Source organism: Oryzias latipes, chromosome 17, assembly GCF_053564925.1.
Source record: "Oryzias latipes strain Hd-rR chromosome 17, Olatipes_Hd-rR_3.1".
Classification (NCBI taxonomy): domain Eukaryota; kingdom Metazoa; phylum Chordata; class Actinopteri; order Beloniformes; family Adrianichthyidae; genus Oryzias; species Oryzias latipes.
This window is the reverse complement of record NC_136253.1, coordinates 8,793,982-8,808,010: the sequence shown is the minus strand read 5'-3', so window position 1 is coordinate 8,808,010 and position 14,029 is coordinate 8,793,982. Positions and strand designations below refer to the sequence as shown.

At 43.1% G+C, this 14,029-nt stretch overlaps 1 protein-coding gene across 1 annotated transcript; it reads right to left on the bottom strand.

Annotated features, from left to right (window-relative positions):
* Positions 1-226: 226 nt before the first annotated feature.
* Positions 227-13,107, bottom strand: LOC105358439 (uncharacterized). Its single transcript, XM_023964825.2, has 2 exons — positions 12,766-13,107; positions 227-2,532 (listed from the first exon to the last, which is right to left on the bottom strand). The coding sequence occupies exons 1-2, from the start codon at positions 12,908-12,910 to the stop codon at positions 959-961; spliced, it is 1,719 nt and encodes a 572-aa protein (XP_023820593.1). The 5' UTR covers positions 12,911-13,107; the 3' UTR covers positions 227-958.
* Between the last annotated feature and the right edge of the window lie 922 nt (positions 13,108-14,029).

Here is a 14,029-nt window from a genome sequence, read left to right as displayed (position 1 = left end):
TGGTTAACCTTAACATATTTAAAAAATTTAATAAAATTCCCAAATTTTACTAATAAAAACCAATCAACAAAAACTGAACAATATTAATATTAATGATCTAATGATCAAATCTTATCTTCATACTTCAAAACAACACATTTCTATTTATAGGTGTATCTAAAAGAAGGAATTTCATCAACAACTTAAATATTTTTGTCATTCAATACAAAAAGTGAAACTCATGATGTATAGAATCATTACACAATACTTTATTTTAGCAATGTGATCATAGTGGGTTATAGATGATGAAACCCTAAGAAATAGTGTCTTAGAAAATCAGAATATCAAAAAAAACAAAAAAGAATGTTTTCAGCACTCATGTCAGACTTTAGAAAACGTTAATTCTATGCATTCAACAATCACTTGTGCCTCCTTATAATTGAATGACAACATCAATGGAGGCCATCAGCCTGTGGCTCTGTATTCATGTAATGAAAGCTCAGGTTGCTTTGATAGCATCTTCATTGTTGGGTCTGGTGTCTCATCTTCCTCCAGTTTTGAAAAAGCTCAGGTTTGTGACACAGCAACTGACCTGGGTGGGCCAAAGACTCCTTTGCCTGCTCCCATTCCAATGCATCCAAATAGATCCATTAACGTCTTTATTTTCCTCGTCTGATCTGCTATCTGGCTCTAAACTGTATAGTTCTGATATTGCTCACAGTTTTTTTTCTACACTAATGTTAGCCTTGGCTTGTGAGGTGCTACGAGCTAGCAGAAGAGTGTGTAAACAAAGTCATGTTGGACAAATTAGCGGAACTAATTTCAGTGGAAACGGTCCTGCGCATAACTCAGATGAGCATTTCTGATGAACTCCTGCTGTACTGCAGAAAATATGTCTTAAATACGACAAGGGCTAAAAACTGCATATTCATATATAAAAGAACGCTTTTACAATAGATTTTTTCCCCCCACATAATTCTTAATTACAATTTTTGCCTAGAAATGGCTTCTCTCCTGTATGTGTTCTCATGTGTCTTTTGAGATGAGATATACGACTAAAGCGTCTTGTACATTCTTTACATAAAAAAGGTTTCTCTCCTGTATGAATTCTCATGTGCCTTTTAAGACAATATAAATCATTAAAACTCTTTCTACATTCTTTACAAGAAAATGGCCTCTCTCCTGTATGTGTTCTTATGTGTGTTTTCAGATCCGATGTACGACTAAAGCGTTTTGTACATTCTTTACATGAAAAAGGCTTCTCTCCTGTATGAGTTCTCATGTGCCTTTTAAGACAAGATAAATCACTAAAACTATTTCTACATTCTTTACATGAAAAAGGCTTCTCTCCTGTATGTGTTCTTATGTGTGTTTTCAGATTAGATATATGACTAAAGCGTTTTGTACATTCTTTACATGAAAAAGGCTTCTCTCCCGTATGTGTTCTCATGTGCGTTTTCAGATTAGATATACGACTAAAGCCTTTTGTACATTCTGTACATGAAAAAGCCTTCTCTCCTGTATGTGTTTTCATGTGTGTTTTGAGTTGAGATATACGACTAAAGCCTTTTGTACATTCTGTACATGAAAAAGCCTTCTCTCCTGTATGTGTTCTCATGTGTGTTTTAAGATGAGTTAAAAAACTAAAACTTTTATCACATTCTTTACAAGACAAAGTCTTCTCACGTCTCTGAGTTCTTATGTCAGTTCTGAACTGAGACCCATAACCAAAAGTTTTACTGCTTTCTGTACAGATACAAAGTCTGTCATCAGAGTCATTTTTCATGTAGGCAAAGAGATTACTAACAATCATTGAGCTTTCACCAGACTTCATACAAGAAAGTCTCTTTTCGCTTGAAGATTGTTTGGGTTTCTTAACCAAAGTTGAGTTTGTGAAGTTCATTCCAACATTAGCGTCACAATGGCTTTCTGACATGTGAGAGCTGTCCACACTTTGGACATGACTTCTGTCTTTTTGGTTCCTCTGATCTCTGTTCTGTGAGTCTGTCTCTTCATTTGTAGTTGATGACGATTCTTCATGATGGTTTCCTTCTTTATCTTGACTATCAGTTACATTAAAGCTCTGCTGATTGTTTAGATGTGCTTCACTGTTCTTATCTTCCTCATAAGTGGGAATGTCCATCAAGGTATCAGTCTCCTGCTTCAGATCAAGCTGCTCCTCATCCTGACTGATGTAGAACCCTTCTTCTTCCTCTTTTGTCAGTGGTTCTGGTTCTTCTACTTTCTCTTGTTTAATCAGTGTGGGTTCTTGTTCCTCGTAATCCTCTTTAATATGTGGAGGTTCTGGTTCTCCATGTTCCTCTTTAATCTGTGGAGGTTCTGGTTCTCCATGTTCCTCTTTAATCTGTGGAGGTTCTGGTTCTCCATGTTCCTCTTTAATCTGTGGAGGTTCTGGTTCTCCATGTTCCTCTTTAATATGTCGAGGTTCTGGTTCCCCCTGTTCCTCTTTAATTTCCGGAGGCTCTGGTTCCTCTTGTTCCACTTTTAAATTCCTCTGCTGTTTGCACAGATCCTCTTTATGCGGAGGGAGGACTGCAGGGACAAAAAGACAAAAAAGGAGACCTTTAGTACTTTTAAAGGTCTTTGTGTATTGTCAAGAAAAATCTCAATCTGTTTTTCAGAAGCTGTAGACTTTAAATAAACGACAGATTGTAACGTATTAATTCTCTTTCAAAGTTAAGACAATTAGAGCTGATGTCAGCCTTTCCGACTTTAGTGGGTCAAACACCTAATTAAAGAAACTTGTAAGTTTTCCAAAAAGGTTACCCACTTTTTTTAACCTATATTAACATTTTAATAAACACACACTCCCCACACTGACAAATCCTCATCTTTTACAGTAATAAGGTGGCGGCCTTTGATTTTTCTGTTCCCTACCCCATCTTTTATGGGGGGAGTCAGACGCTCAGTGGAGGTGGTTGTGTCCCTTAGACCAGGACTCTAGACTAAATCCTTGCAATGGTGCACCTAACTTTTTTCTTAGTTGCACCAGCATGAAACTTTGGTGCACAGTCTTTGTCAACCACATTGCATTGAACTCGAGAGTTCTCATGATAAAGGAGATACATAAAAGAATGTATGACTTTCTGAGTATTTCTTTATTCAATCAGAGCAAATAAAAATATGCTGTTTGAAAAAGCTCAAATTTGTGACACAACACTTCCTTGAGGCGAACACTGACACCAAAGCTATCCTAGCCAGGCTAACCGGTAACCGCCAAACAATGTTGACATCTTGCTGCAGAAAACAGCTCCAGCCGCAGCAGACAACGGTAAAAAGGTCAGAATGCCAACCATGAAAGGCAAGCAAAGCAGTACAATGTCTGAAGAAGAACAAGACTTGAAATCGTTTAACTGTATATTAAAAGAAATAACAAACATCTCAAAAAATCAGGAGCGAATTGTGCGAATTGAACACAGTTTCTCAGAAAAGAGAAAAAAATACAGTCGACGAGGACCACAAACTGCAAAGTTGCAAAGAATTAGCCTAGAGCAGGCTAAAGTGGTCGAAGTGGAGGCATCCATACAAACCTCTGTAATATTAGACTGCTTCACTGCTGTGGATCAAGTGGAAATAGCAGCCGTTATTACGTCCTCCAAATCCTCAACTTGTCTCTTAGACCCAATTCCCACTAGGCTTTTTAAAGACACCTTCCCTCTAATAAATGAATCCATATTAACGATAATAAATACCCCTCTGAAAACAGGTTATGTGCCACAGTCTTTTAAATATGCAGTTGTTAAACCTCTTCTGAAAAAGCCCAGTTTACAGTAAATCCTTGCAACTTGGCCAACTATAGACCAATATCAAACCTCCCCTTTATTTCAAAAATCTTAGAAAGAGTTGTAGTAAAGCAGCTTAACCGCCACCGACAGGACAACAGCCACTTTGAAGATTTTCAGTCAGGGTTTAGACCTCACCACAGCACTGAAACTGCACTAGTTTACGTTCACACTGCAGGGCTTAATGCTCAATTCGGATTTTTTGAAAAAAATCCAAAATTTTTGCAAGACCGTTCACATTTCCAAGTAAATCCGAACTTTTGTGGTCTCCAGTGTGACCGTGAGACGACCCAAAACTGACCCGCATGCGCAGAAGAGTACTGAATGGTGAACGATGTTACTCGTTGTTTGCGTAGCCAACGTGAACAATGGATGTCAACAACAATGTTGTCAACAGTGGAGCTCTTTTTGCAAATCGTCTGTACCCACTGTAGTAGAATGAGGATGTGTTTGGGCCGAGGAGAAGAGCGCATGCAGCGGTGGAGAATGGGGGGGGGGGGGGGGGGGCAGTGTGGGCGCGCATTCATGTTGTGTGTTATGGAGGAAGGAGAACGGTAATAGAAGAAGGTTTCCCCCAGAATAAATGCTATTGATTCTTTATTAACTCGCTCTGGAGAATCCTGGAGAATCTAAGGGTCAGAAAAGGGAGGAGGAGGAGGATCCGCCTTGGGTCCCCCGCGCTCCTGATCACGGTCGGAAAGGGGAGAAAGAAAAAAAAAGTCATCGCGGGAAAGGTTCAACACCATGCTCGGCCATTTAGCTGGAAATTTTTTCAAAAACCGCCCGGTTTCGATAAGAGCCCTGGAGTTTGGCCTGAATAGAGCTGTCACCCCAAATATTAATCCCATCGGGGACATCGCTTCCCTTCCACTGACTGGTCTCAGCAGCATCGTCTGCCATGGTTGTTGTTTATGTTCTCGTTCCCGCCTACTTCAACACAAAATGATAAAGTTTGTTGCGTATCGATGACGTATGGTTCGGAATCAAGCCGCCTGGCCGGTCAGACGGCGGTCGCAATTGAAAAGATCGGATACGTTTCGGAATCAGGACGGCATACCCAAGTGGCCTGGGTCGAAAAAGATCGGATCTGTGTCGTTCAGACTGTCATGAAAAGATCGGAATTGGGTTGCATAGGGGCAAAAAAATCGGAATTGGGTCGTTTCAGCCTGCAGTGTGAACGTAGCCTAATTTCTTACTATTGGCCTCAGAAAAAGGACTAATTTCTATTCTGGTCCTGTTAGACCTCAGTGCAGCTTTTGACACTATCGACCACAGTATTTTACTCCAAAGGTTAGATCATGACATCACGATCAGAGGATCTGCCCTGCGGTGGTTTAAATTCTATTTATCCGATAGGTACCAGTTTGTTAATGTAAATGGACAGTCCTCTCAGTGCACTCGAGTTAGCTACAGAGTCCCACTGGACTCAGTTTTAGAACCCATCCTGTTTATGATTTATATGCTACCCTTAGGAAACATAATCAGGAAACACAGCATTAACTTTCACCCTTATGCGGATGATACGCAGATGTGTTTATCCATTAAACCTGACCAGAATGACCATATAGAGAAACTGAATGCCTGATTTTAATTCTGTTCAATTGTGGTTACAATCTAATAAGCTTCTACTCAACAAATCAAAATCCTATTTTATGTTGTTTCAAAAAAGATTGCGTCCTGTAGCTGCAAATGAAATAAATTTAACTCACATGGACGTGTCACCCATTTCAGCAGCAGAAAAATTCAAATACCTTGGTTTGTGGCTTGACTCCTCACTCTCTTTTAGTGTTCATATACAGTCCATTGTCCATAAAATTTCTTATCGTTTAAAATTACTTGATCTATCAATCAATTGTTTTAGTTTCTCAGTCAGGAAGAAAATTATCTCACAACTGATTATCCCAACTTTAGATTATGGTGACATAATATATCAAAACACTACTCTCACTAACCTCCGACCACTGAACGTTATTTATAACAGCTTGTGTAGGTTTATTCACCGTTGTCCGTTTAGAACTCACCACTGTCTTCTGTATCAGCAACTGTCCTGGCTTCCCCTATCCTCCAGACGTCAACTTCACTGGCTATTGTACATCTTTAAATGTATTAAACTCAGTTACCCAGAATATTTCAAACAATATCTAACTCCTTTTCAGTCTTCTTATAATTTACGTCATGCAGATCAAATCTTTTTTGTTATTCCAAGAGTTAAAAAAGAAATCAGAAATTATTCATTTTATTACAAGGCACCCTCTGACTGGAACAATCTTCCTCCATCCATTCGCTCTTTAACCTCATTCTTTGCATTTAAAAATGCATGTTTAGTACATCTTAAACACTCATGTAACTGTTTTTGATTTAATTTAATTTCTTTTCTGCTTTTTATTTATTTATTTATTTATTTTTTTCCCTTACCTTAAACTAACTGCTAATAGGTGCATTAAATGTCTGTGTTTGTGTGTGTGTGTGTGTGTGTGTGTGTGTGTGTCTGCTCGTTGCCTTGTATATTTTAAGTTCTTCATTGTTTAAACAGACTTCCAACAGGTTTTTTCTTGGAAGAGGAACCAGACAGGGTTGCCCACTCTCTCCTTCTCTTTTTGCTATATTTATTGAGCCTCTAGCTGCAGCAATAAGACAGAATGAGAGCATTAAAGGAATTAAAACTAAACACAGCCATCATAAAATTAGTCTCTATGCAGATGACATATTACTGTTTTTAAGTAATTTACATTCTGTAAATGAAACGGCAACAATCATTAATGAATTCTCTTCTATATCAGACTATTCCATTAATTGGAATAAGTCTGTTTTATTACCACTGAACAATAATGCGGAGCAAAGACTCACAATACCAGTTAAATCAGGAAATATCAAATATCTAGGTATCAATTTTTCCCCCAAACTATCAGAACTGGTGCAGCTAAACTACACCCCATTACTGAAAAACATACAGGACGATCTAACACGCTGGACCAACCTGCCTCTGTCCCTTATGGGCAAGGTAGCCACGGTAAAAATGAAAATCTTACCCAAAGTTAATTATCTCTTTTCAATGATTCCCACTCAACTGCCACTAAAATGGTTCAAAACATTAGACTCATCCATATCAAGCTTTGTATGGAAAAATAAACCTGCAAGAATTAGTCTAAAAACTTTAAAATCTGCAAAAAGCTGTGGAGGATTAGAATTACCTAATTTCCACAAATACTTTATTGCAAATAGATTACAATACATCTTAAAATGGTTAAAAAATAATCCAGAAACCAACTCATGGTTAGACTTGGAACAGGCGTTATGTGGAAAGATCAACCTGTCAGATCTTCCATTTATTAGCCAAACAGTTAAAAAACAGGATTGTTTCAAAAGTATTAATATAAACGCCACTTTAACAGCCTGGTGGGAATTTCTGAAAATATCAAAATCATCAATTCAACCGTGCAAAATGACACCCATCTGGAACAACCCAGACATCCTCATAAACAAAAAAATTACCACTTCCCAGCCTGGCAAGCAGGGGGCATAAAACAACTAGAGCATATAATTTTTGATAGAAGATTCATAACTCCCCAGGAACTTCAAGACAAACATGGAATAAATAACTTCTTGGAATATCAGCAACTTAAATCAAGTATTACTAAAAAGTTTAAATACAGAGACAACGATTTAAAGCAAGCAGATGTAGTTACTACTCTGATCAATTTCTCAATGAATAAAACTCTCTCCAAAATATACAAACTTTTATGTAATTTAGATAATAATATTTCACTTCCGACAACAAAATGGGATGCGGATTTGAGCATCAGCACAGATGAAAGCTTTTGGTCAGAACTTTGTCTAAACACCTTTAAACTGACAAAAAGTCCAAATCTGCAGCTAATCCATTTCAAAACTCTTCACAGAATTTACTACACTGGACAGAGGATGTTCAAGATGGGTCTCAGTAACTCAGACATTTGTCAGCACTGTGACAGTAATCTACCCGACAATTACATGCATGCACTGTGGTTCTGCACGCCTGTCCAGGCTCTCTGGCAGCAGGTATGTGCCGATCTATCAGTCTGGCTTAAGGTTTCAATCACAGCTTCACCGTCACTTTGTGTGCTTGGTGACATGAGTGCGATGTAGAAGGAGGATTAGGCTCTATCATTTTCATAACTCTTTGCATTGCAAAAAAAACTATTCTAATAAATTGGAAAAGCAAGAAAAATATAAATATAAGTCAACACGGAAATCTGCTGCTTGATCAGATCAGCTTGGAAAAAATGTCAGCCCAAGGTTCAATTTACTTTGAAAGAATTCGGTCTCTCTGGTCTCCCATAGCTAACTCCATGACTTAGGGGGTGGGGGGGGCCTGGTCGTCGCTGCTCCTTGCCCTTCTGCCGTGGGCCGGGGTGGGGGTCGGGGCCTCCGGTGCCTGGCGGGGGGTGGTGGGGGCTCCGTTGGTTGGGGGGTCGGGTCCGGCGCCTGGGTGGGGCGGGCTGGGGCGCTGCGTGGTCCTCTGGGCTTCGGTGTGGGGGTGCGTGGTGGGGGGTGGGGTGGTGGTCTGGCTTGGCTTGAGGGGGTGGTCCCTTTGCCTGTGCTGGGGGGGGTTGGCGGGGGGTGCTGCTCGGGGGGGGGGGGGGGGGGGGGTAGCGGCGCTGGATGGGCTTCCCATCCACGCCTGGGGCTGGGATCAGCCCTTCCCTGGCTCTGGGGCGGGACGGGACAACCCTCTTGGGGCCCGCGGGCGCTCTGGGTGTCATCCGCTTCGGCTGCGGGGTCTGGGGGGGGGGTGGGGTGGGGGGTCTTGTCGGCCCTGTCCTGTGGGGGGGCATTCTGGGGGAGGGGGGGGGGGCACTATTGGTACGGGGCAGGGGGGGTTGACGGGTCGGGGTCTCCGCTGAGGCCATCGGCGGATTCCCCGGCCGGTTGGCTGCCTCGGTCCCGTCGAGGCCTGACCAGAGCTCTTCTAGGGCCGGCGTTTGGGGGTGGGGGCCTGGGCTTGCTCCGGGGGGGGGCGACGCTTTCTGGCTCCTCTCCCTCTGTGTGGGGTGGGTGGTGCTGGGCCTGGGGTGTCGGCGCCTCCGGGGGTGGGGCCCCTGGGCTGGGTGGGCCTGGCCCCCTTGCTGGGGGGGGGGGGGGGGGGGACAGCTGTTTGACCACCAGGGGACAGTCTACCAGCTGTCCCCAACTTACCCCCTTCCTCATATAACCTCATAATAGGGTGAGGGGGTGGGGGGCTTAGCCTGCGATGAGCCTTGGGGGGGGGGGGGGGGGTTTACTAGGCAGTGGCCCCCCTCCTATGGTTTCCGTATGGAGTGGGCCCCCCCTCTTTCGGTTTTATTTGCACCTTAGACATGTAGGGCCCTTGGTAGGGGGGGTGCTTGGACATCACTGCCAGCAAGCAGCAGATGTCCTCCTAGCACCCTACCCGCCAATTTTAACCGCACCTTAGACATTTAGGGCCCCTTGGTGGGGAGGGTGAGGGGACGTCACTGTGAGTAATCAGGAGACGTCCCCTTAGTGCCCTACCCGCCAATTTTAACTGCACCCCCCTTAGTACACACACCCCTCCCCCCTCAATATATACATCCCAACATAAACACACACACATGCACACACACAACCTCTTAAACACACATACACGCACACACATTTTGCAAGGAAGGTGGGACCTGGAACCATCTGTCCCCTGCCTCTTCCCTAATGGGGGGTACGGGCCCCTTTGCAACGGCGGCCGCGTCCCCGGGGTGCCGGCTTCCTGGGCCCGGCGGTGCTCTCTCCGCGCGGTGGGGGGGTTCACATTACATCTGAGCTGGGGGTGTTCGTGTCCCTGGGGGGTGGGTTCTGGTCCTTGCTCCTGATCGCTGGGCCCCGCCAAATTTCCAACATTGGCCGAGCCTGGTCGGGCCATATTAACAACACCCCTTGTGGGCCCTCTTTTTTCCCTGGGGTTCCCCCCTCCTGGGCGGGGGCGGCGGGCCCCTGCCTTGCTCCTCCCTGGACCAACCGTGGGTCGGGCGGATGGCTGCCTGGAGTGCGGAGCGGGTCTCCCTTGGGGGGTCCTGGCTCGTACCTGGGGTTGGGGCGGGGGGATGCCCGGAACTCCTGGGTGGTGGTGGGGTGTTCGTCTGGGGCTGTGGGCGTCCTTCTCCGGTGGGGCCCTGCGTTGGGTTCTCCCGGCGCGGCGGGGGGGCTGCTCTCCTGGTTGGGCTGGGGCGGCGCTCTCTTTCCCTCCGTGCCTCCCTGCTCTCTGGCTCTGGGGGCCTTGCGGCGGTCCTGCTGGCCCTGGCCTGGGTGGCGGGCTTGGTCGCCCGAGCGGCGGTTGTTCCCTGCCGGTTCCCGTGTGGCGTTGGGGGGATTCCGGCTGCCGCTGCTGCTGCGGTGGGGGTCTTGGGGTGGGGATGGCTGGGCGCTCTCCCTCCTTCTTTTCACGTTCCACCATCCGTTTTAGAAGAACATAAACACTCACCTGAGCACAGGTGTTAGCTCACCTTTGCACTAACAGTTTGCATGACTGAATGACTGAAATATTTCACACTAGTTGGTTTTAAGGCATAGGTATGCGTGTGAACACTATCTGTTTTGTGTACATGTCGACAGGTGGACATTTTTGCAGCTAGCAGGTGTGTTTATAACACTTGAGTGTGTGTGTGGACAGGCTCCGCCCTTTTTGTACTACATTTGAACCTTACCATAATGATTAACAACCAGTAAACTTGTTTTCCGTCCGGTCCAACACCAAAGATTTTCAAACATGTTTGAAATTAATAAAGTTTGGCCTCAATTACAAAAGGGACTTATTCAGACATACCTTTGGTTTGTCTGAAGATTAATAACCCCTCTTGTTAAAGTAAAATATGTCCAACACAAGAGGCCCTCAGCTCTCATCTGTCTGCCCAGCTGTTGGACAGGACAAGTTAAAAAAAAAAAAGTTCTTCATTGTTTTGACATATGTAAAGTTTGCTCAACTGTATCTGTCGGTATTTGCTTGTTCTGCTGTATGTCGAGGACTCCCTTGAAAACGAGATGACACATCTCAAGGGGCTTATCCTTCAAATAAATAAATTGAATTGTATTGAAATGAATTGAATATTCTTGTGTCCTTGCACTGGCTTCCTGTTACTTTTAGGATTAATTTTAAAAATGTATTGTATAAGCGCCCTCTGTGGAGTGTTTTAAGTCCTGTCTTTAAATACATTTTTATTCTCTGGCTTTTAACACCGTGTGAGTTGTGTGGTCCTCTGTGTTTTTATCTTATATTTATTCATTTTATTGTTATACTTTGCTTGTTTTTTATTTTGTTTAATAACTTTTATATAATTGTAGTCACTGTACAGCACTTTGGGAAATGTGCTATATAAATAAAGTGGATTGGATCGAAACACTGGAATCTCTGACATTACTTCCTTTGCTCTCCAACAAAAACCTTAAAGGAGAAATAAACCGTTTTCCTGATTTCACCATGAAGATTAGCAAAATGTTAGAGCAGATGTTTGTGTTTGTTGTGCCTCATGACAGTTAACAGCAGCACAGTAAAAGATCCCGTTACATTAACCCAATGCATCATGGGAGTTGTAGTGAAAAGCAGTGGTGCTGATACCAGACAAGGCTCGTCCCTGAGCTTTAATAATTTGTTCACTCGTTACACAGTCTGACACCGGATCCCGCAGGAAGCTATTAGGGGTGCACAGATGATCCGTGATCCCTCCGCGTGCTTCATTTAAATAATTTCCTTTCACATCGAAAACGATTCGCGCATCAGTTTCGCGTCGTCCGGCTTTGTTTTGACCCGCATTAAAGTCACTGTTGGTCGAGTGTCCAAAAGTGTCTTTAGAAACCAACGCTCCTGTGGCGTGTAGGAGGAGCTACCATCAAAAGTTTTTCTCGCCCTCCTTATGAAAGACGTTGCTGAGAAATCTGGTGCATTTATTATGAAAAAGCTTCACAAAGCTATTGGCAAACTAAGGTTGAAACCTGAGTCTTTTTTGATGAACACAGAGATTACAATTATGGTGATGATAAATGTTTTTTCCTGTGGCACACATGACCATCTCTAACCGGATATTAGTGTGCACTGGTTGAAAGTAACTGTTTTATTTTTTGAATAATCCCACTGATGAGTTCAATGGTTTATTTTTTAATGTTTTATAAGACCTAAAAATTCCGGCACCTGCGGTATGGGATATTGAAGTTTAGGGTCGAATAGGAATAATAATATTCAGGACTTGTCTTTTATTAACATACTTGTTAGCAGTCACTTTACATCCGAAGGCTAGTAGGCTACATGTTACCTAGCCCAGCATTAACCTGTCATTCACGTCATAAGGCATTCATAAACATGGTTGTGAGCAATATTTGGATTTACAGGAGATACCTTCACATTTCTGTCTGTGTGTGTCTCATTACATGGCACGGAAGACACCGATGATGTTTAGAGATCAAATTTATTTATTTTAAAAAGCACTAAAGCATTGGTATACTTTTGTGTATGCATTCGGGCAACTGGCTGGCTGTCTACCGGCATGACAAGCAAAAGAGCTCTGCAGCGGATTTAGGAGCTATGCCTGGAGAATCGCTGTGGTATGGCGAAGCAGCAAGCTTGGGCATCCTAATTCTTATGATATTTTTCTTATATTCATTGAGACAATAATAAATTGATCATTCTTGTTTTTCTTTTTCCTTTCTTGAACAATTGTGGGTCACAGAGACACGGACGTTAGCGCTGAAAGTGACCTTTGTGGCAGGAAGGAGAGCATGCCCGTGTTTATGACTGACTTATGACGTGAATAATTATTTTGTCCGATAAATTATTTATTTTGTTCGCAGAAATTATTTATTTCGTTCGCACAAATAAATTATTTCATTCGCAAAAATTTATTATTCAGAGGAAACAAAATAGTATTTCGTTGGAAACGAATATTAATTTTTGGGAGATTTTTTTTTTTTTTTCATGTCAGGACACGGGCTCCGTATCTGCAGGTGGATGCAGCAGTGAACGTACCAACTATGTGGAGCTGTAGCTGCGGGTTCCAGCTGCTATCCAACTGTCTGCGCTGACGACAGAAATCCTCCTCGTTCTGGTCGATGGTTCCTTCAGCAGCAGAAAGTTGTTCGCTGACAAAACCTTCCTGAGGTTCTGAAGACATTGTTCCTGCTCCGATCTTCAGCTCCAACTCCCACAAACACCGCCGTCCTCTTCACTGCAGCTCCGATCATCCGCTACTCTCACAATCACAGCCATGTTGTCTTCTTCACTCATTTACGACACTTTGGAAAATGCTGAGAGTTCCCACAGGAACCACGTATCGTCCTATCTGTCCAAAAATCCTCACAAACGTCCCAACAAAACACAGCCGTCCTCTCAACACAAGCTAACGCTGGTAGCGCCAATGAGTTATATCGCTAGAGAAGACACGCCCGCCTGGGAAGCCTGGCCGCCGGTGGCGGAGCGCGACGCCATCTTGGTGAGGAGTAACATATATCGTGGACACCGGTGTGGGTACCGGATGTTCTCGGGTTGCCGGATGTTCTCGGGGTCCTTCGGGGTCCTTCGACCAATAATGACGTCACACTATTTCATTGGCTGTAAGCTGCCACGACCAATGAATTAACGTCGCTAAGTTTTTTTCAAACACTTTATTGACAATTGCGGTATCATACATTAACAATGACATTAACATTAACAACGACCAATAACAATGTAATCAATATTGCCTCAAAGATCAGTCACCATTGCCAAACAAAACATATTAACATAGAAAATAAAGAATAGAGGGGGAAAAAAGAAACAATGAACATAACACACAAATAAATAAAAACATAAGTAAAATAAAATAAAGGAACATAGAAAAAATCTAAATAGTCTAATACTAGTTAGGGGTACTCGTGAAGTTTGTATTTCTGAACAAAACAGAGCTCTTTATTAAATGTTATAAAAAGTGGTTTGGTCTTCAAAATTTTATTTTTGTGCATATAAAACTTTCCTTGCAATATCAGGATATTAAGAACTGTATTTTCTGGTCTATATGATACCACACCGAATAGAAAATTTTTTGAGTGTAAATGAAATGGCATTGTAATTTTGGAAGAATACCAGAAGCAGAACTCATCCCAGAATTTTTTTTATAATTCCACAGTTAAAGAATTTGCACTGCAGTTGTAACTTGACCTCACCAAGATGGCGGTGCTCTCCTCGTGATGTCTCCTCTAGTGACACAACTCATTGGAAGGACCCCCGAAGGACCCGAGAACATCCGGCAACCCGA

What these genes read in the sequence shown, in the direction of transcription:
- LOC105358439 (XM_023964825.2), bottom strand. Translation starts at nt 12,910, where the DNA reads ATGTCTTCAGAACCTCAGGAAGGTTTTGTCAGCGAACAACTTTCTGCT. An exon ending in GCTACAGCTCCACATAGTTG is followed by an intron (nt 2,533 to 12,765) that starts GTACGTTCACTG and finishes TTGTCCCTGCAG; the next exon opens with TCCTCCCTCCGCATAAAGAG.